This window comes from Oryctolagus cuniculus, chromosome 11 (assembly GCF_964237555.1).
Source record: "Oryctolagus cuniculus chromosome 11, mOryCun1.1, whole genome shotgun sequence".
NCBI lineage: Eukaryota > Metazoa > Chordata > Mammalia > Lagomorpha > Leporidae > Oryctolagus > Oryctolagus cuniculus.
Window position 1 is genome coordinate 57,325,824 of NC_091442.1, and position 25,412 is coordinate 57,351,235.

Sequence of the window (25,412 nt, forward strand, 5' to 3'; positions counted from 1 at the left end):
TCAGTGGGGGCACTGGGGTGGGTTTATTGCACTTGCAACAGAGTTTAAATAAGTCCCGGGTGGGTGTGGGAGTCGGGGGGAGGGGAAGGTTGGGCAAGGTGAGGAAGGGCAGAGTCAGTGCAGCTGGCGGGCAGAACCCACACCCTGCAGGCCCGCAGCTCCCCGGGCTTGGGGGGACCGGGAGGGCCTGCGGCTGGCCAGGCTGAGGTGCCCGAACGGTTGCCATCACGGCCTTTTCAGAGTCCTGGGCAGGCCCTGACTTCTCTCAAGTCCGGGCTGGACTGGGCCCCGACACCCAGGTCTGCAGCAGGCTGCAATGGGGTCCCAGATCCGCCTGGTGTAGTTTATCAATGACCGAGTCTGGGATCCAGATCAACCCCAAGCCCCGGGCTGAATCTGGGCCCGCTTGAGTTCCGAGTGCCCCTGTAGCTGGGTGCGAGGCCAGCAGTGATCCTTGTCTGGGTTGGGTCCTGAGCTGGTCCTGGGGCGCCGCCCACCGTTAGTGTTCCCTGTCGACCTCCGGGGCGGGGACTGCGGGGTCTCACCCCCCAGCCTCCAGGGTCCTGGATCTCTGGCAAGGCCCCAGATGGCTCTTTGCAGGCTGGAGCCAGACAGGAAGTCCCGGTGACCAGTCCGGCCTGGGGAACCGGACCAGATGGCCCAGCTGTGTTTCTGAGTTGCTTGCAGGATTCTCCCTCCAGAACGCAAGACTGCAGGGAGGCCGGGGCGTGGGTCCCTGGGTCTGAGGTCCCCCGTCCACGAAGGGGGCACATGTCAACGTGGGTCCTTCACAGTGCAGGGCATGGGGGCCCAGCTTCTCCCCCTGCCCCGGCTCTGGCCCTTCAAGTATGTCTCTGGGCATGGGAGAGGGGCTTCTCCCTGGCCCTCAGCACCTTCAGGAAGTGCCCAGACCCCTCCTTGTCAGCAGACGGCAGGCGGGGGGCTGGGTCTTCGGGATCGGAGTCTGGGGTCGGGAGGACTCAGGCATCGGAGGTGGCTGGAGGCTTGAGCTGAGCTTTTTCCATGGCGGTGCCGTACGGGAGGGAGCGTTTGAAGAACCCCAGCTGAGGAAGGAGAAGGGGGAGCGCTCAGAGACCCTGGGCGTGGTCTCCGCCCGGCTCCCGTGCCAAGAGGGAACAAGGAGGACTCCGGTACCTCCCGCCTCCCCATCCTGCTGAATTCCCCAGGGAAGCCGGGGAGGGGAGGCCGGTTCGCGCTCAGGTGCCAAGTCTGACCCCACCTTGAGCAGCACTGCGAGCCCACCCCTAGGGAATGATGCATGGAAGTGGGGAGGGGCCGACAGCGCAAAGGCCTGCATCTGCCATAGAGGGCGCTGTTGAGTTCACAAGGAGAGATCAGTGCACGCCAGAGATGGAGGGTGAGCATGGGAGGTGCGGGGCGGGGGGGGGGGGGGGGCTGGAGAGCTGATCTTAGGACTGTGCTGGGTCAAGGGCAGAACTCGGAACAGGGCGGGCTGACCTTGTAGAGGATGTAGATGAGCAGGCCGAGCAGGAGGAGCCCGAAGAGGATGGCTAGGATGATGATCCACAGTGGGACGCCCTGGCTGCCTTCGGCCTTGGTCCACTGCACGGCGGTGGCCACCTATGGGGGCAGGTGGGGTGAGGTCACTGAGAACCCCCAAGTCCTTCCTTCTCTGCATTTGGCCTCCACTCACCACCTGAGCCAGACCCACCTCCCGCACTGCGTTTACAGCCACCGCAAAGGCAACCTGAACGCAAAAATGCGAGTTCCTGTGGCCGGCACTGTGGCACCGGAGGTTAAGGTGTGGCTTGTGATGCCAGCATCCTGTATCAGGGACACGGATCTGAGTCCCGGCTGCTCAGCTTCCAGTCCAGCTCCCTGCTAATGCACCTGGGAAAACAGTGGAAGACGGCCCAAGTGCCTGGAGCCCTGCCTCCCACATGGGCGAACTGGACAGACTTCAGTCTGGCCCAGCTCTGACCATTGTGGCCACTTGGGGAGTGAGCCAGCAGATGGAGGACTGATTGCTGTCTCTGTCTTTCACTCTGCCTTTGAAATAAATAAAATAAAATTCTTTACAAAAATACAAATTCTCGGGGCTGGCGTTGTAGTGCAGTGAGTTAATCCTCCACCTGCGGTGCCGACATCTATGGGACTGGTTTGAGTCCTGGCTGTTCCACTTTCAATCCAGTTTCCTGCTAATGCACCTGGGAAAGCGGTGGAAGATGGCCCATGTGCTTGGGCCCCTGCACCCACGTGGGAGACCCGGAAGAAGCTCCTGGCTCCTGGCTCTGCCTGGCCCAGCCCCAGCCACTGCAACCACTGCAGACATTTGGGGAGTGAACCAGCATTTGGAAGATTCTGTCTCCCCGTCTCTCTCTGTAACTTTGCCTCTCAAATAAATAAATAAATCTTTTGGCTCTTAAAAAAAGGTAAGTCTCTAAGATGTGTACATCATCTCTCACTTCTGGGCCTTCACGGCCCCAGAACATTCTCTGTAACTGAATGGTTATCCTAGTTAGCTCCTCAGCCCTCAGCTTGGACATCACTTCTTCCAGGAAGCCTTCCTGGATCCTGCAGGACTAGGTGCAGGAGTTCTCATGATGTGCTTCCATCAACAGCCTGGCCCTTGGCACATTGTGCTGCCATCACCCGCTGGCCCGCGGGCTCGGGAGCAGACTGCCAAGCTTGCTTGCACCACAGCCCTGGCACAAAGCAGAGACTCCACCAACAGTGGTGCCCACGTCACGCCAGGCCCTACTCCAGCCCCCAGCCCCCCGCCCCGCCCTGGACCCACCTGGAGCTCCCGCTGGGGCAGCTGCTGAGGCAGGATCCGGTAGGGCATCCTCAGCGCCTTGTACACAGCCTCGCACTGCAGGCTGAACGGCTGCTGCTGCTTCTGCAAGGTGGGGAGAGGGGGGTCAGGGGGCTGCCAGCCGGGGGGGCACAGGCGCCCCCATCTGGCTCAGACTGGGACCGCCCCGTATTTTCTACTCATTCTGAGTGTCTCCTGAGGTTCCTTAGATGAGGTATAAAAAATGTGAAGTTGAGGGCCGGCGCCGCGGCTCACTAGGCTAATCCTCCGCCTTACGGCACCGGCACACAGGGTTCTAGTCCCGGTCGGGGCGCCGGATTCTGTCCCGGTTGCCCCTCTTCCAGGCCAGCTCTCTGCTGTGGCCTGGGAGTGCAGTGGAGGATGGCCCAGGTACTTGGGCACTGCATCCCATGGAGACCAGGATAAGTACCTGGCTCCTGCCATCGGATCAGCGCGGTGCGCCGGCCGCAGTGCACTGGCCGCGGCGGCAATTGGAGGGTGAACCAACGGCAAAGGAAGACCTTTCTCTCTGTCTCTCACTCTCTCACTGTCCACTCTGCCTGTCAAAAATAAATAAATAAATAAATGTGAAGTTGAGTAATCACAACTAAACTGTGTATAATTAGAGAACCACACGTTCAACCAAAAACCATGGTTCTGAATCAGGACTGCGGGTTAACAGCCAGGAAAATGGCTGGCCCACAGTGTGTGCCTGATTAAGTGGCTGGCCTTTCCGATCCCTACCTCTCCTTGCTTGTCCGCTAAGGATTCACCTGCACAGCTTTTTTTTTTTTTTTTTTAATCATTCTTTAGTAAGCTGGCTTCACTCCAGGCCTCTTCCTGGGCTGGGAAAAGGAAGCTGTAGCTCCCAGTATAGCCACTAGGCGGCGCCAATGACCCACAGCCTGGTCTAGACGCTGGTGAGGGAGAAAGCCCGGGGGGTTTGCTGCGTCCCTTCCCCCTAAGGAGAGGCGGCGAGGACCGTGGGGGCTCGGGGAGGGCCCATCCCGGCGGGTCGAGAGGTCAGGGCCAGCGCTGAGGTGCGGTTCCCTCACCTGCAGGAAGGTCTTGGCCCAGACTCGGAAATGCAGCTGCACACTCCGGCTCTCCTGCCGGTGCAGGGCGCCCAGCTCACAGCGCAGCCTGAAGCACTCGGCGTCCGGGCATTTCTGGGAGGGAGGAGGAGGCGGCCTGAGCCTGCGTCCTGGGCACCCCGCGCTGGGGCCACCTTCCCAGGACCACTTACCAGCACCTGAGGCCCCGGGGAGGCCTGGCTCCGGCCGGGAGCTTCGCGCCTTTGCAGGTGGTGTGGGGGGCCCTCGGGATCCAGCTGGAAGAGCAAAGAGGCCCTGAGCGGCCGCCCGGGTCAGCCTGCACCTCTGCTGCCCTCTGCCTCCCCGCGCTTCCCCTCCTGGGTACGAGGCCCCCAGCATGGCACAGAGGAACAGATTCGACTTGGCTCTCAGAGTTTACCCGGAGGAGATGGGCAAATAAATAATAGGGGCCTTGTTCCTGCCTCAGGGCCTTGGCACTGCTGTTCCCAGCGCTTGGAGAGCAGTCGCCACAGGTGGCCGTCCCCTTGTCCGTTCAATCCTCACCTCCATCAGAGACCCCACCCCCACCCGGGGCTTCCATCAGTGTTCAACCTGCTCGCCTTTCTCTGACTTTTTCTCTATCATGCAGACTTGCTGGGTTTTGTCTGATGCTTTTCCCAGAGCCCAGCAGTGCCCGGGACAGGCATGCCTTTCATTACATGTTGTTAATGAGTAAACAGACAATAAAGCGGGCAAGTGTGAGGAGGACTTCCTGGAGGAGGGGGCACAGGGCTTGGCCCGGGGAATCAGGGATATGGCGTGCAGAACAGAGGCTCTGAAGTGTCTGCGGCTGCCCCTCCCAGGCTCAGCTCTCGCTACAGGTGCATCGGCCACCCCCCACCCCCACCCCGGAGTCCAGGCCCCTCACCTGCAGGCCGTGTAGGTTGGGGGAGTAGTTGCTGGTGCAGTTGCTGAGTCCTGTCACCCGGGTCACGTAGAGGAGCGGCTGGCCCTCCAGAGCCTGGGGACAGCTGAGCTCCAGCACACCCCGGCTGATGGAGCTGGGGCCCAGGTTGATGAGCTGCAGGGTAGGGCCGGGTGGGGGAGAGCACACTGGGCATGAGGAGGGACCAGGCCTGGTCACCCTGGTCCCACCCCAGCCCTGCTGCCCGGTGACATCCTCTCCGGGTCACTCAGCCACCCTGGCCATCACTCCCCCCTCCCATCTGCCACTGGCTCCTGTAGCTGTCACTCAGGCCGGCCCCGCCCCCGCTCACCTCGTACACGTGGTGCACAGCCGGGCCCACGTCCCCCTCCTCTTGGGGCTGATCTCGAGGGTGCCAGTCGCTTACAGGGAACAGCACCGCCTCGGGCTTGGAGACACTATGGAGGGCGTGGTTTAGATGAGGGTGCCAGCGACCCCATGCACCCTGCCCTAGAAGCCCACCCCCACCCCGCTCTGCCTGGGCACCGACCCGTTGAGGGAGACCTGGGCCTGAGCCTCCACGGACAGCCGGAAGGAGACCACGTCGCTCTGAGAGTTGTTGAGGTTCTTGCTGTGGGGGAGGGGCAGACTGAGTGATCCACCAGCCCCAGGCCCCGCCCCCGCCAAGCCCCTCCCCCACTCACACCACACCTACCTGAGGATCTGGAAGTCAAACTGGATGGTTTTCTTTGTGTCCCGAAGATGGGGGACTGTGAACCGCAGGCCCCCCCAGAGCTGCAGGATGGAGGGAGGACTGAGGATCTGCCTCCTCCTGGGCCCAGCCCTCCGTCCCGACCCCGCGGTGGCGCTCCAATGGCTGGTCACTGTCTGGGGAGCCCGCCCCGCCCTCCCGCCCCCAGGACTTACATTGGCGCCCGCCTTCATGGGGTTGCCCAGGTCACACACCAGCATGCGGCTTTGGTTCACGGCAAAGTAGTCACAGCTCAGGCTGGAGAAATTCTGGGGGTGGCGCGAGGTGGGGGGACAGGTCAGGCACGGCGCGCCCCCTGGAGGGGCCACCTCCCCAGCGCCTCCCCCTCCGGCGTCTGCACTCACCCCCGGGTGTCGGACGAGCCCCGAGTACTCGGCTTCCGGAGGGGCGGTGACCCAAAGCTCAGCCTCATAGGCGCCGCCCTCGCCCACGTTCTGGGCGTGGAAAGTCAGGTTGAGGGCGTTCTTGTCACCCAGGTAGACGTGGTTCTGCTCGCTGCGGGGGCACACGGGGAGGGGGGCACCAGGGACTCAGTCCCCAGACCCGGGGCGGAGGGCCACCCAGGAAGGACCCCCGCGCTAGGAACGGAGGCTGCTCCCACAGGTCTACAGGCAGCTGCTTCTCTAGACTGGCCACTGAGTGCTCCCCGGGGAACACGGGCTGTCCCCGCGGCACCCCCGGGCAGGACCCCACCTACCCAAACACCTCCAGCTGCAGGTCGGGCACACAGATGTTGTCCTCTCCACAGTCCAGCAGGATCTGAGCCTGGGGAGCAGGGTGGTGTTGAGACGGGGGCTGTCCCGACGATGCCCCCTCCCTGGGGCCCTGCCTGCCCGCCGGCCGCTAGCCGCCAGCCCCACCTTGTCCTCCATCCAGCTCTCGCTCTGGTAATGCAGGACCGGCTGGAGGCCATGGCTGTCCACGGGGGCTTGAGGGTCCAAGGAGAAGTTGAGTGCGATGTGGATGGGGGAGAGCTTGTCTCGGAATTCCGACTCGTTCTGCGGTCAATGGAGAAAGTAGCCGGGGTCAGGGGGCCTGGGCGCCAGCAGCCCTGCGGCACTGCCTCTGTCTCTCATGTCCCCCCTTGCCCGCCAGGAAGCAATCCTGACCATGCCCAAAAAGGGGCCCCTTCCTCTGTCCCCTGGAGTCCCAAGCCCTTCAAGGAATCTCCCAGGGGCCGGCGTTCGGGTGCAGCGGGTTAAGCCACTGCCTTGGCACCTGTACCCCACATCAGAGTGCTGGTTCAAGTCCTGGCTGCTCTGCTTCCGATCCAACTCCCTGCTAATGCACCTGGGAAAGCAGCAGAAGACGGCCCAGGTGCTAGGGCCCTTGCACCCTCACAGGAGACCAGGATGGAGCTCCAGGCTCCTGGCTTCGGCCTGGCCCAGCCCTGGCTACTGCTGCCATTGGGGGAGAGAACCAGCGGATCAAAACCTCTGCCTCTCTCTCCTTTGAGGAGAGGCCCTCAGTTCCAGGGGCCACCGCGCAGCCTGCCGGGCCGTACCCTGAGGTAGATCTTCATCTCTCTGCATTCCTCCCGAGCCCCATTACGGATGCGCAGGGTCTGCGTCAGAGTGGGCTGTCTGGAAGCCAGGAACAGCGCTCGCCGGACACCGCCCTTCTGCTTCTGCCAGTCCAACTGGAGCTCCACCGTGAAGCCTGCAGCCGCAGGATGTGCAAGGGTGCCGTGAGGTCCCCGGAGCCCCAGCCCACCCCTCCCTCCCAGTGCCCCCGACGTGCAGGCCGTCTCCCTTACCGATGGTGTCAGGGACGTGCTTTCCAGAAGCATTGAGGCAGAAGCTCAGGTTGATGCTGGGGAAACACCAAGTTGACATCTGGTGACTCCAGCTGCAGCAGAGCCCCCACCCTCCACCGCCTCCCAGCAGGCCCCCCTGCCCTGTCCGCTCCCCAGGGCAGCCCCGGTGCAGGCCCTTGCACCCACCAGGCCACCGGGTTCCCCTCCAAGCTGCAGCTGCGCTCCTCGGGGTTGAACATGGCGGGGAAGATGGTGAGGGAGGCGCTGGCAGACACGATGGGGCGGCCCCTGCCGGGTGACAGCACACATGGGGTGAACAGGATAAAGACCCGTCTGTGCCCTGGGCACAGGGGCCCGAGACCCAGGCCCCAGCTCTTCTCTGCTTCCACCTTCCCAACCTCGGCTCCCTGGAGGAAAGTCCCAGGTGCCCCTTGGAGTTCATACCTGTATACCACAGCCTTGTCCACACCGAAGGACCCCACGATCAGATCTGCAGGAAGCCAAGAGACCCCAAATCAACAGCCCTTCTTCCTGACTCTAATGCAATTTCATCGCTCAGCAAAGCAGGAGTCAGGAGACAGCTCCCTCTGGTGGCATGATCCTAGAACCGCACCCAGGGCCGTAGGATAGGCACACAAGCTGGGTCAGGGTTGGTGACCAGGAGAATTCTAAGGTGGAAAGGATATCAGGCGCAACTCACCAGGGTATCCATTGCCATCCAGGTCTCGACCTCCTCGGAGGGCAGAGCCAAAGAAGTCCAGGCTGTGGGCAGCTGGCCACAGGGGCCGCAGAACCTGGGAAGGCTTAGAGCCCAGGCCCCCTGGGCCCCCAGGGAACACAAAAACGACCCCCTGCTGGGTCTCCCCTCCAAAGGGAGCCCCAATGGCCACATCTGCAAGACACACACGGCACACGCCAGTCAGCAGGCCAGGAGTTCAGGGCTCCCAATCTCTCCCACCAGACCCCAAGACCCTCCGTCAGTCCCCATACTCTGATTAATCTCCAAGCCTCCAGAGCCAGTGACTGCGCAGCTTACACAACCCCTTCCGGCACAGGCCCCTGAGCCCATGGTGCTCACCATTGTAGCCATCCTGGTCCAGGTCCCCCAGGGGAGTCAAGGAGCTGCCGAACCGGCCAAACTCATCACGGCCAGTGAGGGTCAGGGTGGGCGTGGTGTCCATGCCTGCTCGCTGCTGCAGGTACACGTAGACCCTGCCCACCTCCTGGGGCCGCCCGTCGGCTGTCCGCTCCATGAGCAGGGGTGCCCCCACCAGCAGGTCATCCAGCCTAGGGGTGGGGCAGACCCAGGCATCCTGTTGCCCCAATCCTAGTCCTGGATTCCAGGCTCCCGCCACCCAAGTCAAGAGAGCCGAGGTCTCTGGTCCTTGGTCCTCAGCTCTCCTTGTCTCTGAGGATTAAGAGGACGAGACCGCAGAGCAAAGCCTGGGAGAGGGCCCGCACTGTGGCGCAGCAGGTGAGGCCACTGCTGCGGCACCAGCATCCCATATGGGCATCGGTTCGAGTCCCGGCTGCTCCACTTCCCATCCAACTCTCTGCTATGGCCTGGGAAAGCAGAAGATGGCCCAAGTCCTTGGGCCTCTGCACCCACGTGGGAGACACGGAAGAAGCTCCTCGCTCTTGGCTTCAACCTGGCCCAACCCTGGCCAATGAGGCCATTTGGGGAGTGAAACATTAGATGGAGGATCTCTGTCTCTCTCCTTATGTAATTCTGCCTCTCAAATAAATCAATCTTTAAAAAAATAAGCCCGGGAGAAAACATTTCCTTGCACCTTTGCACCTCGTCCCATCACCCTTCTTCCCTCTAGGTGCGGTGAGGGCACGTGACATGCCCGCTTCTGGCCACTCACCCATCTCCGTTGAGGTCTGTGGCAGCCACTGCGTAGCCAAAGTAGGAGGCCATCTGGGGAGGGGGACAGAGCGGCAGCACCAGGTCAGAACCAGGGGAGGGGAGGTGTCAGTAGGGGCTGGGGGGAGGGCCGGGAGGACATCGCTACATCAGGGCTGTGGCCGGCTATCCGAGGGCCTAGCTGGGATGGTGGTGTCGGGGGGTGGGGGTGTCCTCACCTGTTCTCCTGAAAAGTTGTAGAGGGACCGGATGTCCGAGCCATTCAGGATGGTGACCTGGGGGACGAGGAGACAGGCCTATTGGTCTTGGACTGGTTGGAGGACGAGCATGGGCAGGATCCCAGGGACAGGTCCCTAATTCCTTCCCCCCCACCCCGAGCTGGGCCCCAGTTCTCCAGGCTGCTGGCTCCACCCTGGGGCTGCCTCCCTGCTCTGCTCCCGCTCCCCTGCCGCTATGGACAGCATTTTATATGTTTATCTCTTTCTCACCCAGCTCCACCGTAAGAGTGGAAGCTCCAAGTTCTCGGATTTCTGCACACAATCAAGGGGAGCTCCGTGCACAGCAGAACCCCAGCAACGGCGCCCAAAGACTCGCCACCCGCGTCTCCCTTGGCCGCCAGCCCCCAGCCCAGCTCCCATGTCTCCTTCCTGTGGGGACCTGTGCGGCCGGCAGACCTCCTGGAGAGCCTTGCTGGCTTCCCAGCCCCTGCAGCCAGGCTCACTGCCCTCAGGGGACAGAGGAGCAATGCCCCCTGCCAGGAACCCGTGGCAACCATGGCCTGGAGCTCACCTTCCGGGCTGGTCCTCCAAGGCTCCAGGTGGGCTGGCCCTGACCTGTTTTGCTCAATCTTTACTTCCTCTCACCTCCTGCCAGGAGTCTGCTACTCTGGCCCGAGACCTTGTTTGTTCCCTTTTTTTTTTTAGGTGGCTTTTTTTTTTTTTTTTTAATGTATTTATTTTATTTGAAAGGCAGAAAAGAGAGGTCTCCCATCTGCTGGTTCACTTCCCAAATGGCCACAACAGCCGGAGCTGCGCCAATCTGAAGCCAGGAGCTTCCTCTGGATCTCCCACGCTGGTGCAAGGGTCCAAGGACTTGGGCCATCTTCTACTGCTTTCCCAGGTGCATTAGCAGGGAGCTGGATTGGAAGTGGAGCAGCCAGGACTTGAACCAGCGCCCACATGGGATGCTGGTGGGGGTTGCAGGTGGCGGCTTCACCCGCTACGCCGCAGCACCAGCCGCGAGACCTTGCTCTTTCTTTCCACCCCTTCCAGGAAGCTGCCTGGGGGCTCCCTGGCCTCCTCGGCTGAGCCCTCCTGGAAGTTTCTCTGACCCTTCTTGAGAGAGGAGATTTTCTTTTGTTGACACTGCTAATCTCACTTATTGTCCTCAAGCCCATCACAGCACAGAAAGAGTACTTTGGAACAAAGCAGACCTGGTTTTAAATCTTTACCCATGGGGCCAGTGTTGTGGTGTGGTGCGTCCACCCGCTGCCTGCGACACCAGCATCCCCCCCCCCTTTTTTTTTTTTGACAGGCAGAGTGGACAGTGAGAGAGAGAGAGAGACAGAGAGAAAGGTCTTCCTTTTGCCAGCATCCCCTTATGAGCACTGGTTTGAGTCCCGGCTGCTCCACTTCCCATCCTGCTCCCTGCTAATGTGTCTGGGAAAGCAGCGGAGCATGGCCCAAGTGCTTGGGGCCCTGCATCCACATGGGAGACCTGGAAGAAGCTCCTGGCTCCTGGCTTAAGCCTGGCCCAGCCCCAAAGTTTGCTACCATTTAGGGAGTGAGCCAGCTGATGGAAGATCTCTCTCTTTTTTCTGTCTCTTTTTCTTTCTCTGCCTTTCAAATAAATAAATCTAAAACAAAACAAAACAAAACAAAAAAACAAAAACCACCTTTGCCCAGCCAGTTACTAAGTTAAGTAACATGCTTGGTCTCTTACACTCTGGGTTTTCTCATGTGTGAAAGAAGCATGGTGCTATCGACCCAGCAGGCTCACTGTGAAAATCGGAGGTCGTGGACGGCAGTGCCGGGCGCGCTGGGTAACCCCTTTGGTGAGAACTGTGTGCGTCTTGTCTCCCACCCAGAAGACTGTGTCATAAGGAAGCACCTTATGACACAGGGTGTGAGGTCCTGCTGGTCTGCTTATCTCTCGCCTGGGCTTTGCACGCGGTACGAATGTGACCAGCTCCCAGGGCACTCTTATCTGTCTTCTTTTCAAAGCACCTGTCAGGGCCTAATAATAGCAGCCCCCAGCTGTGCACTGCCGAGCGCCTTGTGAGCGTTTTCGCTGGCATGATCTCATCGCGTCGCCGCAAGAGCCACGTGAGCTTAGAACTATTATTATCCCATTCTACAGAGAAGCATGAGGCTCAGAGAGGCCACACAGGAAACAGGACATCAACAGAGAACAGCACGTGTCACTCAGAGTCAGTGCCAGAACTCGAACCCGGGTCTGACCCCACAGGCTGAGTGCTCGCAAGCCACTGGGGGTGGTTCTTTGGGACCAGTTGGGGGACAATGGCTGGGACTCACGTAGCCGTAGGTGAGATTCCCTTTGGGCACACCAGCGATGAAGTCTGCGGAGAGAAGAGACAGGTGACCGTCTCAGTACCTAGGGGCCCCTGGGCCTGGGTTTCCACCTGCCCCCTCCCATGGCCCAGCCTGGGGACACACTTACCTTCTGTGTCGTCCCGGCTGAATTCACCCACGGCCACGGAGTATCCTGGGGGGGACAGGATGGGTGAATTTAGCATTTCAGCCCTGGCCCAGCCCCCACACCCTTCCCCAGCCTTGCTGGGCTTTCACAGTCAACCTGCAGCTGACAATATCAGCAGAGGGGCTGGCAGGCCTGAGTGGCAGAAGGGAAGGTGGGGCGCTGGCAGGCCCACAGCCCCCCGGGTGCTCCCCTGGCGTGCATGCGCGCACACACACACACACACACACGCACTCCGCTGGCTCACCCAGGTAGCTGTCGTCGTAGGTGGAGCTGGCCTGGCGCGTCTGCAGCTGCCCCTGCACCAGGTTGATGAGGTACTCGGGGTAGTAGGACTTTGCAATCTGCTCCTGAGTGGCAGACAGGATCTGGCCTGGGAGAGGCATGAGGAGGGCATGGGTGGAGAGGGAGGCCGCAGGGGGTCCTGGGGGCTGACCGGGCAGGAGTTAGGGCAGCCTGGCGTGGGCGGTGGCTGGGGAGAGGGAGAGGAGAAACAGGATGGGGACAGGAGGCGGATGGAGGAAGGCCTCTTGCTCTCCTAGGAGGCCATGGTGCCAGGGGCAGAACTCTTACCTTGCCAGAAATAGCTCCCCGGTCCCCCTAGGACCACACGGCCGGTCTGTGGACAGCAAAACAGGTGAGTCCAGCATGTGGCCCTGATCCCACTGGGTCCACCCCCACCCACAGCCCCTTCCCTCCCAGGTCAGCCCCTCACCTTGGTGAACTCGGCGCTGAAGCCCCCCTGGCAGTATCCCTGTCCGGCCGCCCAGCTGAAATCTGTGGGGAGAGGGGCTCTGCACTCGGGGCTCAGCAGCAAGGAGACAGCACAGGGAGGCAAGGGCAGAAGGGGCCTCCCGGGGCTGCTGGGCAGGCGAGCATCAAGGCCCGCGGTGCCCGTAGCCAAGGGAAGTCAGCCTGGGCACCGGGGCCACGCTCGCGGAGAAGGCAGACAGGGCTGCACACGCCCCTACCTGAGCGGCAAGGTGCGTACTCCAGAATCCGGGTGAAGTTGTCTGTCGAGAGGTAGCAGGTGCCCACGGGGTCGCTGAGCGGCTCCTTTTCCGTGCGCCAGCTGTACAGGGGCGCGCACGCCTGGGAGGGCCCAGGGGCGGGGCTTCAGGTTTGGTCCAGTAAGGCCCGGCCTCCCTCCTTCCAGGCCTAGCCTGTCCCATCCCATCCCCCACCCCTCCCAACGCCGCCAGCAGGCCGCTCACCAAGATGGAGGAGCCGTGGGCCCGCACGGTCGCCCCGAACCACTGCAGGGACTTGTACTCCACAGGCTCCTCTCCCTCCTCGCCGGACAGGGACGATTCCAGGACGCGGGGGCCTGGGGGCAGTCAGAGGGGGCAGTCACGCCGGGCCACGCTGCAGTGGACCCTCCCTCAGCCCAATCCTCCAATCCTCACTGCTGGGCGCTGCAGGCTAACCCTTGCCTACCCCACCTCCCCACACACCCCCGCCCTGGGTTTCAGCAGCGTCTCCCCTCTCCCTAAGCCTCCTCCTCCAGCTGGGACAGCAGGCCTGCAGTGCCGTGGGGGGCGGAGGTGGGGAACAGAGCTGTTTCCCAAGAGCAAGACCCCCTGACAGCACATCTTGTGAAAATCATTTACGAGCCAGTGAGACCGAGACAGAGAGGAGGGGTCCCGCATGCCAGTTCACTTTTCAAATGCCCTCAATGGCGGGAACTGGGAGGGCCGGCGCTGTGGTGCAGCGAGTTAAGCAGCCATCTGCAGTGCCGGCGTCCCATATGGATGCAGGTTTGAGTCCTGGCTGAGCCACCTCCAAACCAGCTCCCTGCTAATGCGCCTGGGAAAGTAGTGGAAGATGGCGCAAGTGCTTGGGTCCCTGCACCTGCTTGGGAGACCCCGAGGAGGCTCCTGGCTTCAACTTGGCCCAGCACCGACCATTGTGGCCATTTGGAGAGTGAACCAGCAGATGGAAGACCTTTCTCTTTGTCTCTCCTCTCTCTCTAACTCTGAGTTTCAAATGCATAAATAAAACTTTAAAAAAAATCTCTGGCTGGCGCCACGGCTCACTAGGCTAATCCTCCGCCTTGCGGCGCCGGCACACCGGGTTCTAGTCCCGGTCGGGGCGCCGGATTCTGTCCCGGTTGCCCCTCTTCCAGGCCAGCTCTCTGCTGTGGCCTGGGAGTGCAGTGGAGGATGGCCCAAGTGGTTGGGCCCTGTACCCCATGGGAGACCAGGAGAAGCACCTGGCTCCTGCCTTCGGACCAGCGCGGTGCGCTGGCCACAGCGCGCCGGCTGCGGCGGCCATTGGAGGGTGAACCAATGGCAAAGGAAGACCTTTCTCTCTGTCTCTCTCTCTCACTGTCCACTCTGCCTGTCAAAAAAAAAATAAACTCACATTAGCATGATGCATTGATTGGTTACAACTGATGAGTTGGGGCTCATCACTGTCGCCCAGGGTCCACAGTGCACATTAGAACTCACGCTTGCTGGTGCATGTTCTGTGACTGGCTCCATCCCAGCCTGCGTCTCTAAAAATATCTTGCTCTATTTTTCTTAAATTTTTTTTTTTAAATTTGAAAGAGTTACAGAGACGGGGAGAGACAGAGAGATCTTCTATCCACTGGCTCACTCCCCACATGGTTGCAATGGCCAGGGCTGGGCCAGAGCAAAGCCAGGAGCCAAGAGCTTCTTCCGGGTCTCCCACATGGGTGGCAGAAGTCCAAGCACTTGAGCCATCTTCCGTTGCTTTTCTCCAGCCATTAGTAGGGAGCTAGATTGGAAGCGGAGCAGCTGGGGCAGGAAACAGCACCTATATGGGATGCCAGTTTTGCAGGCAGCAGCTTTATCCACTATGCCACATATATGAAAGGCAGAGAAAGAAAGAGAGCGAGCAAGCAAAGAGAGATCTCTCATCTCTTGGTTCACCCTCCAAATGCTGGGCTAGGTTGAAGCCAGGAGGCTGGAACTCAATCTGGGTCTCCCCTGTAGGGGGCAGAGACCCAACTACTTGACCTCTCACGACTGGCCCCCAAGGTGTGCAGCTGGAAAGAGGAGCACAGCTGGGACTTGAATCCACGCAGTCTGATACAGGATGCAGGTGTGCAAGCGGAGGCTTCACTGCTCACCGCAACATCAGCCCCTGCTTCTTTCTTGGTCTTTCTCCCTCCCTCCACGTCTAATCTAGGACAACCCCTCTCTCTGTCAGCCTTTTTTATTCCTCTGATTCTTATCCATCTTTCAGGCTTTTTTGTTTTGTTTTAAGATTTATTTATTTTGAAAGAGTTAGAGAGAGAGAATGTTCCATCCACCGGTTCACTCCCCAGATGGTTGCAACAGCCAAGGCTGAGCCAGGCTGAAGCCAGGAGCCAGGAGCTTCACCCGGGTTTCCCACATGGGTGCAGGGGCCCCAACACTTGGGCCATCTCCCGCTGCTTTTCCCAGGCTGTTAGCAGAGAGCTGGATGGGAAGTGGAACAGCCAGGATTTGAACTGGGATGTTGGCACGGCAAGCAGAGCTTACCCTGCTATGCCACAACTTGGGGGCCCCCAGGCTTTTTAAAAATCAGTTTCATCATTCTCCTCCCCAAACCATGGCTCCTGCACTCCACCTTCTCACGCTTTTCTCTTGCTGTCCCCTCATCCTGGTCTCTGTCCCAGGAGCCAGCAGGCTCCAGTGCACATCCATGCCCCACTGGTCGGAAGCTGTGTGACCTTGGACGAGTGACTTAACCTCTGTTTCCTCACATATAAAACAGTTGTTGAGAGGATTAAGAGAGCTCACGATGTGAAGTGCTCCCAGCAGCGCCTGGCCCGGGCAAGGGCTCTTCAAGTGCTAGCTGATAGTGCCTGTCTCCCGCCGCCCAGCTGACCCCGAGCTCCCTGGGGACAGTGGCTCAGTCCCCGCCCTGGGGCCCTCGGTGGGCGCTCAGCGGAAGGGACTGCGAGTCTGCGCCACTCTCGCTGTCTTTGTGTTCCGGCCCCTGGCCTCCCTGGGTTGCGGGTGATTCAGGGGAAATGAGAGCCACATGTTTCTGAATCATGCCCGCCCTCTTTGGGCTGGGCCGGACTGGGAACGTGGAGTAAGCGCCACGGGGAAGCCACTGCACTGGAGCCCGGGGCGAGCACGTGGCGGCGGGGAGCTGGGCAGGCCCCACCCGGGCCACGCCCCCCAGCCGCAGCCCCACCCCCAGGCCCTCCCTGAGCTTCCCCGCCTACCTTTGCTGTCAAATTCGATGGGTGTGCACTGCGTGGAGTTGGCGGCCCAGGGACAGAAGTAGACAGCACCACCCTGCAGCACTCCTGGCTGGCTGGTGTTGGCTTTGGGCGCTCCCACCAGCACACTGACCCTGTGCGGGAGAAGGGGCGGCAGATCAGGGGGGGAAGGACCTAAGGCCTCTGGGCCAGGGCTGCCTGGGGGTGGGAGAGATGCCCCCTGGGCTGTATTTATAACTCCGAAGATGCCACAGATGCCAGAGGCACAGTCTGGAGCCAGGCGGTCCCCATGTGCCGCTGTCACTAACACAACCTTCCCCTCCTCCCTCCCACGGCTGCCTCTCCTCCCCTACCTTTGCCTGTCACCAAAGACAGGGGCACCCCCAGCTCTCCGCCTCCCCGAATGAGATGTGCAGGGTCCTCTCCTCTCACCCAGCCTGTACCCTCTTGTCTCCAGCCAAAGAAAGCCCTTCCCTGGCGTCTGGCAGCTGGGCTGCCCAGCCCTGGGGTGTGGAGAAGGAAAATGTGAGACTTGGAAGTTAGGCTGGAGGAGCTGGAGGACAGTGCAAACAGACGGCTCCCCTGGGCCCTGGCCTGCCCTTGCCCCGGGGTCTGGCAGGGTCTCCGCCTCGGCCGCTGAACCCGTTTTCCACACACTCTCCCCGGAGATGGCTCGCTTGCTCGGCTTTGGTTTGTGGGTCCTCTTTCTCTCTTGCTGTCAGGTTCTAGGCTTCCCCATCTCCATGGGCTTCTGTCCTGGCTCAGTTTTCAGAACCCCGATACCCACAATCTGTGATGCGTGGACATCTCCTCAGTCCCCCTGCAGGACCGGGTGAGCCGGGGGGGGGGGGGGCTTGGGGATGGGAGCACCTGAGAGCGATGAAGTGGGAGTGTGAGGAGGGGTCTGTGAGGGCCACAAGATGAGGCTGGGGGAGACAGGGGAGCAGGCTGGGGAGAGAAGTTCCTGAAGTTACAGGGAGTGCGGTGGAGAGGGGCGGGGAGGGGAGGTGCCAGCCTCCGTTATCCTGGGGACAGGAAATGTTTACTGCCTGTGGCTTCCTGTCTGTTGCCAACCTCTCACTTCTCCGTTTGTCTCCCACTACCCGGTGGGCCCCACCCCTCTCACTCAGGCTTTACATCTAGCTAGGGGGTGGGGGTGGGGGCTGGCACGAGGACCAAGTCCAGTGGGGAGGCTGCATTGTCCAGAGTTGGGTAAGGAGAGGGGGGACCCTTCTCTTGGCAGGGGGGCAGGCCCCGGAGAGCCTGGCTGCCGCCTTCAGGCTCTGGAAGGTGGAAAAGGCCACCACTAAGCTGAAGCAGAGGCCAGGGCAGCTGTGGCCCAAGAGCCAGGACCAGGACCCAGGAGTTCCGGCTCAGGGCCTGACTCAGAGTGCCTGGGCAGCCTCTCCCTCTGGATGAAGAGGTTGTCACCAAGTCTCCTGGAGCACAGGGCTGAGGCCAAGCGACCCTGTTCTCCCCCTCCATCTCCAACACCTCCTGCTCTCGGGGAGCGGCTGAGCCTGAGACCCGAGGAAGCCCGAGGAAACAGCTTGGGGTTCAGCGGGGCTGGAAGGCAAGAGAGAGGCCCTCCAGTGTGCTGCTCAGACTGCCTGCCCTGCAGGCCACGGACAGACCCACACCTGTGCAGTAGCTCGTAGCTGTGCCAGAGCATCAGTATCCTCTGATACCCCCGCCACAACTGCAACCCATGCAATAAACAGTCTCCCACCTGCCAAGTGAGGTGGCTGAGAAGTGGGCTCATCCTGCTTTCCAAGTCCAGCAGGTCACCCCTCTTAGAGGCCCAGGAGGGAGACCAGGGAGGGTCTTTGGGCCATTTTCAGTATTTCAGAAAGCCTAATGGAAATCATGCATCGACTGGGTAAAGTGGCCCAGGCTAACGAAAACGTCAAGTGTATTTGCTTTTGGCTGGAATCTGGTTATCAGCAAAGGCCCTCTTCCAAAATAGGGTTGGAGAAAGAGGAAGCACAAACCATAATCTATCTCGAAGCCCCAGAACACTGCCATTCTAGGGTTTTCCTTGGGGACCCACAGCAAGGCTAGACGGCACGGCACAGGGCACCCCCTGATCTTAAGACTTTATTGCAGATGCCTCAGCGGGTTTCCGTGAAGGAAAGGGAAGTCAGCTTGGTCCTGACACTTCAGAAAGAGTTAAAAACTGCAGGCCTAGTCTCCGACCTTGTCTTACAGATGGGAAAATCAAGAAATGTGCCCAGGGACACCCAGTATAACCCCCAGCCAGGAGCCCTGGGTCCCGGGGCCAGCGTTCTGCCGAACCCACGGCTGATCCATTCCCTCCTCTCCAGTATCTCCCCAGCCAGGCTTCTGATTAACCAAGTGCCCGTTCAATACTGAGTTACTGTTTGACTCCATGGACCTCACTCACAAGGTCGGGGGTGGACACGGGTCCCGCTCTTGTAGGACCGACAGCAGCACTGGCCAGGCCCAGGAAGACACCTGATGCCAGACCCTGAGTGCATTCACAAGGGATGCGCTGGCCAGCCGGCGGGGAGGATGAGTGGCCTGGGGCTGCTCTGTCCACCTTTCCCGCTTCCAAGGGTCCTGGGCCGAGTCTTTCCCTCTCTCAAGCCTTGGGTTCTTCTCATATAAGGACAGGTTGGGGCCAGTGCTGTGGCGCAGTAGGTTAAGCCTTCGCCTGTGGCACCAGCATCCCACATGGGCGCTGGTTCCTGTCCCGGCTGCTCCACTTCCTGTCTGATCCAGCTCTCTGCTATGGCCTGGGAAAGCAGTAGAAGATGGCCCAAGTCCTTGGGCCCCTGTACCCGTGTAGGAGACCTGGAGAAAGCTCCTGGCTTCGGATCGGCCCAGCTCTGGCCTTTGTGGCTTTTTGGGGAGTGAACCAGTGGATGGAAGACCTCTCTCTCTCTCTCTCTCTCTCTCTCTCTCTCTCTCTCCCTGTAACTCTGCCTCTCAAACAAATAAATACATCTTAAAAAAAAAAAAAAATGGGTTGTCCTCTAGAAGCCCCTAGAGGAATTCCATGACTAGTTCCAGTTCTCAATTTCTGCCACTCGAAGCCTCAGTTTTTAGAGCTCTAAAATGGGTAGCAACACCTCTTCTGGGAGCAGGGCTTTCTGTAACAGCCCGATGCAGAAATCGATAGGAAAGTGCTGAGGAATGTGAGGGAGGGTTAGTACCGCCGCGGTTCTAAGCAAGACAGAAACGGGAAAAACTAAACAAAGAACTAGGTGGTGGCCAGTGAGAAGAAAACCAGAACCGGAAAACAGCCACCCTATAAAACGCGGCCTCCCGAGTCCCGACGCCCCTGTGTGTACCAGGGCCTTTTACACAGCTGGCCCCGTTCAGTCCTCGGAGCAGCCCGCTGAGTCGGCTGTCTCATTTTCCCAGGAAGACCAGGCTCCTGGAGCTCAAGCCACACGCCCCCAGCCACCAAAAGAATGACTTGGTGGTTGGGGAGGCGTTGGGGTGTAGCAGGTTCAACCGCAGCTTGGGACTCCAGCATTCCATATGGGAGCCGACTGCTCCACTTCCCATCCAGCTCGCAGCTAATGGCCTGGGAAAGCAGTGGAAGATGGCCCAAGGGCTTGGGCCCCTGCACCCACGTGGGAGACCAGGAAGAAGCTTCAGGTTCCTGGCTTTGGCTTGGCCCAGCCCTGGTCGTTGCAACCATTTAGGGAGTGAACCAGCAGATGGAAGATCTCTCTCTCTCTCTCTCTCTCTCTCTCTCTTTCTCTCATTTTGCCTTTCCAATAAATAAATCTTATAAAAGGAGAAATAAAAAATAAACCGTATAAAAAGAGAAAAAGGAATGCGCCCGTGGAGGGGACGCACTCCCAGCACTGCCTGGGCTTCAGCTTTGGGGGCCTCTCCCTGCTCGGCCTGTGCTGTCATGCTCTTGTGGCGTCTGTGGCAGGTGACTCAGGAGAGGCCCAGAGACGAAGGTGCTCCCTCTAGGGCCCTGCTGGTCTCCTGTGGGGGCAGGGGTGGGAGGCCCAGCGGCGTGGGAAGGGGGCAGGTGGGAGGCTCTACGCCCTCTGGGAGGAGAAAATGAGAGAGGAGTTCAGGCTGGACACCTGGGTCCTCCTGGGAGGGGAGGTGAGCAGGAGGGGGAGGGGCGAGAAGCCTGGGTCTTGTTTTAGAAGAGAGCTTAGGGACAGAAGGCTCAGGCCAAGCGCCAGACAGACACCTAGGGAGCCAGGAGTGTGCGAAAGTCCAGATGTTTCAGAGGAGTGTTTTACAAGGAATGACACTCTTGTGGTGGCCAGGGGCACAGGGGACGGTTCAAAGCCAGAGAGCTAGATGCCCGGATGTTGATGACAGGATCCCAGCACCCCCACCCCCACCCCACTAGGGCTGTGCTGAGGAGTCTGAGGGGGGCCTGGGGGAGGCCAGGCCTGGCAGACTACAGGCCAGGGTGATGCAATGGGGTTTGGGCAAGAGGCCAGGGGGGTGGGGTGGGGACCTTGAAAAGCCCAGAACCAACAGATGAGGATGAGCCGTCTTTCTTTTTTCCCATCCCCACGTCCCACAAAGGGGAAATCTGCTCCCCCCTCAACTGAATCAGCTGGATGAAGCCCTTGTGTCCCGAAAGACAGCGGGATCAGTTCACGGCATCACACGTGGAAACAGCTCGCTTCTCACAGGGGCAGCGTCCACTCCTGAGATACTGGGGGATGCAGGGCTCACTGCTGACAGAGGTCCCGTGGGCTGGGGGGGGGCAGCAGCAGGGAGCTCAGAAGTGCAGGGGCACGATCCCCGTCTCGGGGTCCCCGGCCCCTTTCTCTCCCACTTCCCAATCTCCCATACAGTTAAACAAGTACCCTAGTTCCAACGCTGCTTCTAGCTGTAACTCCCGTTTCCCCAAGCCTGTGGATTCTCCGTTTTCCTGGCACCCAGGGTCCGGGGACTCCTTGTCTCCCTGCTGAGTTGGGTACAGGATCCTCCCTTGAGACTTTCGTTCTGAGAGCGGGCGTCTCTGCGGTTTCTGACCCTAGCCCTAACATTCTCAGGCTCAGTTCAGCTCCAGCCGACAAGCTACAGGAAATCAGCTTTTCTCTTCCTCCCAAGAGCTGGAGGAAGAGGGAACCCGCCCACCCCCTCCACGCGCGCACACACACACCCCTCCCGACACTGCCGCGCACCCGCCCTGGGCCGAGCCCGCCCCCAGCCCCGGCGCCCGCAGGGCCAGGGTCCCCGGACTCTCCCCAGGTTCTTGGATCCCCGCGTCTGAGCAGATGGGGGTGGGGGCGGGGAGGAAGTCAGAGTGGGAGACCGCGGAGAAAGGGGAGGGGGCCGCCGTCCCTGTCTCGGGTCTTCCCCGTCTGAGTCGAGGGGGGGAGGGGAGGGCGAAGTTGGCCCCCACTTAACCTTCGGACCCCCTCGGTCTCTGACTCGGCTCTCACTTCACGCCGCCCATTCTGCTGCGACCCCTTCCCTCTCCGCACAACGGCCCCAAGGGGCCCCCTAAGTCCCCCAGCGCCCCTCAAAGCCCCTCCTGGCCTCCGCGCTCCCTCCCTGCCCCGCAGCCCGCAGCCCCCAGCCCTCAGCCGGGGACCCTCTGCTTTGGGTCCACGCGCTCTCCTCTCTTGGCCGCGAGACCCCAGCTCAGACTTTCCACAGCTTCCAGCTTCGCGTCGCCTCCCGACACAGGTCTCCGCACGGACCCCTAGCAAACCCCAGGCCTCCTCTACGCCGGCCACGGCCCCCTCCGTCCACGCGCGCGGGCCCCCAACTCCAGCCCGGTCCTTTCAGGCTCCGCCCTCCAACTCCAGCCCCGGTCCCCTCCAGACCCCAGCCGCGCCCCCGGTCTCCGGGCCGCCCCCACCCACCTCCCGCCGCGACCCCTCCTCACTTACCCGTCCGTTCCCGGCCGGTAAAACTCCACCGAGAAGCCGAAGAAGGAGCCTGGGGGCCCAGAGAGCACCGCTGGGGCCTCCGCGTCTAGGTTGAAGCCCCCGACCCTGGGTGGCGGCGGCAGCAGCAGCAGCAGCAGCAGCGGCAGCAGCGGCGGCGCCGGGGGTCGGCGCCGGGGGCCCCAGCGCGGCGGCGCGGCGTGGAGACGGGACCCTGGCGCCCGGCTCCCCATAGCGCCCGCTCTTCCCTGTCCTGGGGCCACCGACCCGGAGCCGTTTCCTAAACCTCCCAGAGGCGAATGACTCAACGCGGGGAGGAGTTTGCCAAACTCCCGGTTGGGCCCTCCCCCCGCCCGCCGAGGGGGCTGGCGGGGGGGCATTCCTGGGTCCTGGGGACGCCGAGCCCGCGCCCCCCGCCCCAGCCCGTAGGGGCGCGGGGGCCAGCACCTCCGCAGCGCTCGCCCCAGCCCCAGCTGGAGGCCGGGTGTCCCCACTGGGCCCGACTGGGCGGGCTCGGGCTGGTCCCCTCCTCTGCTCCCCCTCCCCCGCCCTCCTCTCCAGATGTACAACGTAAACGCTCGGAAAAGGAGTCGGAAAAAGGGAGCGGAGAATTTCCTAATGAGGAAAGGAATCACCTCTGGAGGGCGGAGGGAGCCCGGGGATGGTGTGTGGGGTCTCCCGCGCTTCCTCGGGGTCTCCGGAGACGCGTCTGGCGCCTGGCCAGCTGGGATTCCCCCTCGCCTTCCGGGGCCACCGGGGGCCTGGGTTCGGGCCAGCTGGATTTGGGACTCTGGAGTCGAGGAACGGAGCGCTCCCGGTCCGCCTGATAAGGGGACTTGGGCGCGATCCTCCAGTTCCGGGCCCCCACCCCGAGCTACTAGTATTGAAACCCAGCGGTGTGCCGAATTCTGCCCCAGCTCTCTGGCTTCTTGGCTGTAGGGTGTGGAAACCTCTGCTGAGCCCCTGCCTCGCGCCTGGCAGCTGACCAAGCGCCTGGGAGTGGTTGCCCCTCAAGTACCTTCCTGATCGAACTGGCCTGGTTCCTGCAGAGTGGGGAGGGGGTACCCAGCTCTCAGCATCTAAGGGCGGGAGCTCTGGCAGCTGGAACCCGGGACGCTATTGTCCCCATGTCCCCGTGGGGGTGGTGGAAGGGACTCCAGCCAGGGAATGCAGGGACCCCCTGCCCACCCCCTCTCCCAGCTCTGGCTCCGCGGGATGAGATCACCTTCAGGACTCCACTCTTTTATCTCAGTCTGGGGGAGGAAGACCCAGGGGCCTGCATTCCCTTCTCACCTCCTCTCCTTTCCCCCTCCCTTCCTGCCTCTTTCCTCCAGGACCCCTCCCGTTCCCCAGTAAGATCCAAAGCATTGACCCCTGCCCCTCTCCTCCCCAGCCCTCTGCCCCACTCTGGGCTGGAATAAGAGTGCCCAGGGCCACTGCTGTTTGCCGCCACACCCCTTCCTCTCACTCTGCTACTCTACTTCCTGTCCCGATTATCCGGGCACACACCCAGCTGCAGCCCCAGGGAGAGGTGGGCTGCTCTCTGCCCACCCCCACCCCCCCCAGGTACAGGGCCTGGCCCTTTCCCAGGAGAGGAGCCCAGGGCCTCCTCCAGGTGAGATCCTAAGCACAAAGGCAGCTTCCAGGGGAGACCAGCTCAAGCCACAGGACTGAGAACCCCTTTAGAAGGAGGCCTGGTGGCTGTGTTACCCAGCAAAAAACATGTGTGTGGATCAAGTTCTCTCCTTTCCCAATCCAGGCAAACTCTTGAGATTTTCCCAGGATGGGTGAGCTTGGAGTGGGGGCGGGGAGGGAGGTGTGTGACTCAGCTCCTCCCAGGAGCCTTGGAGGGGGACAGGGGACAGAGCGTCCTGCCCCATCCTCCCCCCTCCAGCCCCTCCCCCCCCCCAGCCTTGGCCAACTCAAACAGGCACCCTTGCTGTCCATTCCCTGGCTCCTGTTTATACTGGGAGCCCCTTAGTCATCCTCTGGCTAGCTCTGTTATTCTCCCCAATATCCCTCCTCTCTTGGCTCTCTCTGCCCTTATAAGTCCTCTCCCAGTGGCCCCAACACCTCCTGCCGTCCCTCTCACCATGTTTGCCTTTCTCTGGCCCTCCCTTCTGCTCTGAACTGGGCCTGCACTAGGGATTCTCTCCTCGTTGGGTCAGTACAGCCCTCCAGGCCTGGGATCTGGCTTAGAAAGACAAGCCAGGGGGCTGGCATGGCGGCACGGTGGGTGAGCCGCTGCCTGGACACCACACCGGCATCTTTTATCAGAGTGCCAGCGTTCTGCCTACTCTCTGCTTCCCATCCGGCTCCCCACCCTGCTGATGTGCCTGGGAAGACAGCGGATGATGGTCCAAGTACTTGGGCCCCTGCCACCCATGTGGGAGACCAGGATGGAGTTCCTGGCTCCTGGTTTCAGCCTGGCCCAGTGCAACCCTAGCTATTGTGGCCATTTGGCGAGCGAACAAGCACATGGAAGATCTCTCTGTCTCCCCTTCTCTCTGCCTTTCAAATAAATAAATCTTGAAAGAGAGATCAGCTAGGACGGGGCCCCTACAGGTTCATCAGTACAATCTCTAAGAGGAATGTGTGTACAGACAGGAGGTGACTGTCCAAGGGCCCCTGGCTAGCCAGTCAGTGGTGAGCCTGACACCTATGTGTTTTGACTCCAAGCCCAAAGCCCTCTCCTCTCAGCCTACAACCCCTCTGAATGTGTCTCCTCTCAGCCTTTTCTCTCCGTCTGTCTTGTGAATTTCTCAGCTTGTGTCGGTCCTAGCCCGTGTGTCTCTGTTTTCTCTCTCAGATCTGACCTCTCTGGTACCCTGGGTCTTTTCATCACTCAGTAGAAGTGATTTGCTGTGATGACTGACTATTATTAACATGGTCTGTGTAGAGCAGGGGAGGGGTGAAGGGCAAAGGAGGACACTCAGCAGGCTCCTGCTGTCACCAGCCGGCCTGCCCCCAGGGTAGAGTGTCAGATCCAGAAGAGTGGAGTTCCTTAGAAGAGTTCAAGATAGAGATAGAAGTTCCATGCCACGTTCCTGTTCCTGTAGCGTTAGCAGAGGGGTGTGGCTGATAACAGCGGCTTATTTAGCATATGCTGGAGGCTGGGTGCCAAGATTAACCTTTAACCTGCCTTCCCATTTAATCATCATTGTATGGCCAGGAAACTGAGCGCGACAGAAAGAAAGGGGCGCAGGTGGGATCCAAACCCAGTCCCAGTGGATTCCAAAGTCCTTGCATGGTGAGCTCTTTAATCTGGGTTTCTACAAGGGGGAAGATTCTAGAGTCTGGATCGTAATCTGAATCCATTGTCCTTGGAGGGCAGGATGGGGGAATAATGGAGCTTCCATTCACCAAACCTCTGTCACCTGGAAGGAAGCTCTTGCGTGCATATGAGTGATTTCTTTGGGGCCTGACTCAGTGGCTTCTTTTAGATTCTCAAAAGCCTGGGAATCCTCAGAGCACTGAGGTTGGATGCTCTGGTTTATTATTACTATTTTTTTAA

At 60.7% G+C, this 25,412-nt stretch overlaps 1 protein-coding gene across 1 annotated transcript; it reads right to left on the minus strand.

Annotated features, from left to right (window-relative positions):
* ITGA5 (integrin subunit alpha 5) lies at nucleotides 1–22,691 on the minus strand. The gene is made up of 30 exons (XM_002711037.5): nucleotides 21,902–22,691; nucleotides 16,050–16,180; nucleotides 13,081–13,193; nucleotides 12,838–12,958; nucleotides 12,582–12,643; nucleotides 12,440–12,485; nucleotides 12,114–12,239; nucleotides 11,831–11,875; nucleotides 11,686–11,729; nucleotides 9,370–9,426; nucleotides 9,153–9,205; nucleotides 8,363–8,571; nucleotides 7,985–8,176; nucleotides 7,729–7,774; nucleotides 7,471–7,572; nucleotides 7,285–7,340; nucleotides 7,033–7,187; nucleotides 6,389–6,526; nucleotides 6,226–6,293; nucleotides 5,873–6,023; nucleotides 5,684–5,776; nucleotides 5,472–5,551; nucleotides 5,307–5,387; nucleotides 5,109–5,214; nucleotides 4,760–4,912; nucleotides 4,044–4,127; nucleotides 3,853–3,966; nucleotides 2,780–2,881; nucleotides 1,480–1,602; nucleotides 1–1,064 (listed from the first exon to the last, which is right to left on the minus strand). Exons 1-30 carry the CDS (start codon nucleotides 22,276–22,278, stop codon nucleotides 981–983), a joined length of 3,312 nt encoding a protein of 1,103 aa, XP_002711083.2. The 5' UTR covers nucleotides 22,279–22,691; the 3' UTR covers nucleotides 1–980.
* Nucleotides 22,692–25,412: the final 2,721 nt, after the last annotated feature.